Here is a 4,547-nt window from a genome sequence, read left to right on the forward strand (position 1 = left end):
ATGTCTGCTTTCCTTGCTGATGCATCTGGGGCAAGAGGCCGTGCATAAAGCCAGCAGCCAGCGTCCGCGATCCAACATTTGGATCCAAGGTGAACCTATGCCACGAGCGTTCCTGTTGATGCATCACTAAACTTGAGGTCACTTCTGTATCTGAGCCAGGTCTACACAGAGGTCAGGTATGTGGCCAAGGGCTGCCGCTGAAAGCAGGAAAGACACTCACCATAGCCTGACACCACCGCAGACAAGCACGGGATAACGATGGCAGCAGCTGGAAAAATCCACAACAGACCAGCAGTGAACAGCAGAGCTCAAAACAGTTACGAGACCAACAGTGAAAAACATGTGGCCCAAACTCATTCATGCTGCAGAGAAACATGCTGAGCTCTGGGGCACGGCCCCAACAACACATCATCAAGTTTAATCCAGCTCAGTAATGGAAACACCCCCCCAGAGCCAACGTGCACAGAGCCCAGAGCCACGAGCGCTCCGAGCAGATGTTTCACATCAGTGCCTCATTCTGTGCGCCCAGGGGAAAGGGGTGGGTAGGTCAGAGCAGCTAACTGGCAGCTTTCCAGGTAGCTGTGGTCTTGTCAGGTGGAGCAGGGAAAGGGAACTGCCCACGTTTCAAATGGACAGTGAGGAGACTGTACTCAGAACCACGCTGTGCCCATGTGTATGGCTTTACTGAGCTCATGGATGAAAGAGGCAGCAACCCTCTGTCTTGGGAAACAAGACAAGTCCAAGAAGAAGGGGTTGCAAAATTTTTTGGACACAAAAGCCAAGAGCTGTTCAGCAGTCACTGCCCTGTTACTGAAATCAGGGCCTTTTCTGCCAAGAAGGAAGCGCTTCAAACAGACAAAGCAGAACCTTCTCTGGGGAGTTGGAGAGCAGAACGACAGACATGTTGCCCTCACTGCAGGCACTGTAACTCCTGGGGCAGAGGGGGAAGAGAGGGGGTAAAAGAGGCCCCTCCAGAGGCACTTCTAGCTAGCTTAACTGGGGAGCGGATGGAGTCTTCTGCCCAGGTATGGAGCCTAGGAGATGAGGCCCCTGCTTGGAAGCAGTTACACAAAACAAGTATCTCCTCTTGCCTCTCCTCACTCAGTGGGCTTTCAAAGGCAAGTAAGTTATTCTGTAGGTAAGATGACAAACATACAGCTGTCCTGAGACTAACAAGTTACTAAATAGACACATTTTGTGGTTTACAGTTTACTCTTAAATCAAGCTGTGTCATGCAAAAGACAAGTTTTCTACTTTTGTAATTAGTCGTATTCGAATCTTCTTAACAATAGTTGGCACTATTGGGAATACCAAAATTACAACTGTTTACATAAATCACAAACGCAGTTTGAAATTAGAAGTGCATCTTTTTTTAGCCGGGGTGAATAAATACAGGAAGAAAAATCCTTTGTGCTCAGCTGTCAGTGCATGTGGAAGAGCTCACCGAAGGAGTAGAGCAGCAGTCCAGCAGCCAGCACGGCCACGTTTGCCGCCCACCCAATGGCCAGGAACGCTGGAACCAGCACCAGGATCGCCTGCAAAACCAGTGAGTCACATCTTAAGCCCTGCTCGTTAAAGCCCAGCTCCTGCCAGCTCCCTCCTGCCCCCGAGACGCCGTTTCAGGGAGAAGCAGAGAGCCCTCTCTTGCCCAGCAGACGTTTCAGTTCACCTTGCACCAGCACAATTGACTCGTCTGACCTCTCTGGCATGCCCGCAGCCCACACGCGGGCTGCAGTCACCTGTAACACAGGCTCCAGTTATCCACCACTGACCTCCCATAACGGAGGAAAAGATGTTTTTTTTTTCAGAATTCTCTCTCTCACATGATCTACTGGTGCTTTTGGTGACTTTTTCTCTTGTTCTGGTTGAACTGGACAGAAAGGTAGCTTTAAATCTCCTCAGCTGGCACAACAGCTGGTCTGCAACAGAACTGCAGCTCCTCTGCTTTTTCTCAGCAGTATGGACTGGTTTTATCTTCACCTTTCAGAGTCCATACTTCTGGAGCCAAGAAGGGAAAATGGAGGGGGTTGGCATTTAAAATCCAAAGTCGGGAAGAGGAAACATTCTCCTCCTCCTCCAAGAGCCTGGCCTCCAGCTCCCCCGCGGCGTCTCCCTCGCACACAGCTTTTGCAGAAGAGGCAGATCAGTTAAGATCTCCGGTGTGTGTCACCAGAGAGGGCATTGCTCCCACCAACTGTCTCGTTTTAAGATGCAATGGTAAATAAGTGCCTGTAATTAATCACCATGCTAGGAAAGGCCACATTTGCCATATGATCCAGATTCACAAACTGCCAGAACAACTTCAGCAAAAGGGGGAACTCCCACAAAAGCCTTCCCCAGAAAGGGAGTCCCAGAGCCCACATGGGCGTTTATGGGAAGCCATCAGCCCAGACCTCCGAAACTGAGCGAGTTCTTCAGGGTGACTACACTTCTCAGCACAGGGAGGAGGAAGGAGTACAAAAACTGGTGGTGACAGCAAACACCACAGGCTGGCAGAGCACATGGAGGACATCGAGGCCGAGCGGACAGCAGCACTAACGCAGTGGTGCCGAGGTTTAATTCCCAGGGAAATGCTTCCTGTGCAACACAACAAATGTGCCATCAACTTCTGCCTGCCAGGGAGCAGGGTGGAGACGGTTTCACCAGCAGAAGTAACTTTAAGAAAAGCTGAGTCAATTCACTAGAATGCAGCGTGATTTGGTAATCAGGGAAAGCCTGTCAAGCACAGAGATGGCCAGACTGATGACATCCCTGAAAACAACTTGCCAGAAGGAGAGTCAGAGCTCAGCTCTGGAGCAGCTTGAGTAGTCTCAAAGTCCGCACTGCAAGAGAAATCACCAAAACAAAGGATTTTACCTAGCTTGAGCAGACACTCTGGTTTTGTTCCTTCCTGCAGTTCTTTATGAAGAACTCAAAGTTTCAATAAAATTGTAAGTAAGAAAGGGTTCTAATGATCCAAAGTTTAGTTAGACTGCTTAAGTCCCCCAGCTGGACTAATCAGACAGAAATTTCTTTTAATTTGACAAGTACAGCTACAATTGTATCTTTTGTTGCACTTAAGACCGACAACGTATATCAGATTTGTGGGGGAAACAACAACAATGACAAAATATTTTTTTACCTTTTTTACTGTTCTGATTTCATTTCCTGGTTTGATTCGGCGAGCGTAGCCTCCCTGGATCACAGCCATTGTTATTCCAATAAAGAAGAACATCTTGCCCTGCTGCATGCTAGAATGGAGGCAAAACCACAGACAACGGAGTCACGCACAGAACATTCCACCCTGGGCTTCGCAGGTCCAGTGCAGACCCTTTCCTGAACAAGAGAGAGGGGATGCTTTTTGGGGCTCGCATGAGCAGCACAAGGTTCTTTGTATGCTGATGTTAGCTTCCATGGCAGGCAGAGAGCAAGAAGATACACCTCTTGAGGCCTTAGGCAGAGGTGGGACAGCTGCTGGCCAATGCTGCAATCACCTCAAGGCTGCTGCGATGTAGTTTAACTGTTCCTAGGGTGGCTCACAAGGAGTCAACACATTAATTACTCTGTGCCACGGAGCTGTTTGTTTCCAAGGAAGAAGTGTTTTGCTTTCTCATAACCACTGCCACCACTCAGGCCTGGTTTGATTAAGGTCACCAAGGCACAACATGGACAGCAGCATGGTGGTGATCACATATTGCACCAGGAAGCCTGCAACACCTCCTAAACTATGTGGATAATCTCAGCTGAAAGTTCTCACCTCCATGACAAGCATGTTGGTCACGCAGCCTGCGCTGCTGGTGTACAGCTGCACCTCTCACTACGTGGCTGTCCTGGAAGGACAGTGCAGAAGCAAGCTTAGTACACTAGAAAACCTCTCCTTCACACACTCACATTAGTTAAGCCATGAACTATAATGAAAGACAGACATGGAAAGATGAGACAAACCCCTGAGAATTACTCAAAGGGAAGGGCAGACATAAGGAATCAAGATGCAAGATCATGTTCCTGGCTGGAAATCCTCCTATGAGCTGGAAGGAAAAGTATTTCATGTGGAGCTGCCATTAGTGGATTCTGTTCTCCTCCTTCTCTAGTGTTTGAGTAGAGGGACTCAAACTCTACATGTAATGACTGTGCATCACAGTTCTGCATGCAGGCAGAACTCTGATGAGCAAATACAATGGCACCGTTATCCCTCTATCCTTTGCCTTTCTTGGGCTTCAACGTGCGCAAGTTCCTGGCACTGAAGAACTTTTCTGGGCAAGGAAAGGGTTTATTATAATCAATATAACTAGCCCAGCTAGTTATATTTCAGGAGATGTTGTGTATTGATTTTCTCTAATTAATAGAGTTTTATATTTTTTATTTCCTTTCATGATAAACAGTGAGTGTGCCTGTATTTTCAGAAATTGTTCCCACAAAGCCCAAGTATAACTGAATGCAGTGGTTGCTTTCTGGATGTTTTTACCAACCTCATAAAGCCTATCTTGAAAATAAATGAAGAGACCTTAAGTCACGATTTTGGAAAATATCCTGGACAAAATATACAACATTTATCTTCCAAGTGTGCT

General features: G+C 47.6%; 1 protein-coding gene across 1 annotated transcript in view; it reads right to left on the reverse strand.

Moving 5' to 3' along the window:
* Window positions 1-220: 220 nt before the first annotated feature.
* MFSD10 (major facilitator superfamily domain containing 10) overlaps window positions 221-4,547 on the reverse strand; it is a gene marked incomplete at its 3' end in the record, with an annotated part of 18,057 nt that continues 13,730 nt past the window's right edge. Inside the window, exons 8-10 of the mRNA XM_008939382.1 lie at window positions 3,122-3,236; window positions 1,445-1,535; window positions 221-268 (exon numbers count right to left, since the gene is read on the reverse strand). Coding sequence (XP_008937630.1) covers window positions 221-268; window positions 1,445-1,535; window positions 3,122-3,236 — 254 coding nt within the window. The remainder of the gene's footprint in view (window positions 269-1,444; window positions 1,536-3,121; window positions 3,237-4,547) is intronic.

The sequence above is a fragment of the Merops nubicus genome, unplaced genomic scaffold, assembly GCF_000691845.1.
Source record: "Merops nubicus isolate BGI_N331 unplaced genomic scaffold, ASM69184v1 scaffold40074, whole genome shotgun sequence".
In the NCBI taxonomy this organism is placed as follows: domain Eukaryota; kingdom Metazoa; phylum Chordata; class Aves; order Coraciiformes; family Meropidae; genus Merops; species Merops nubicus.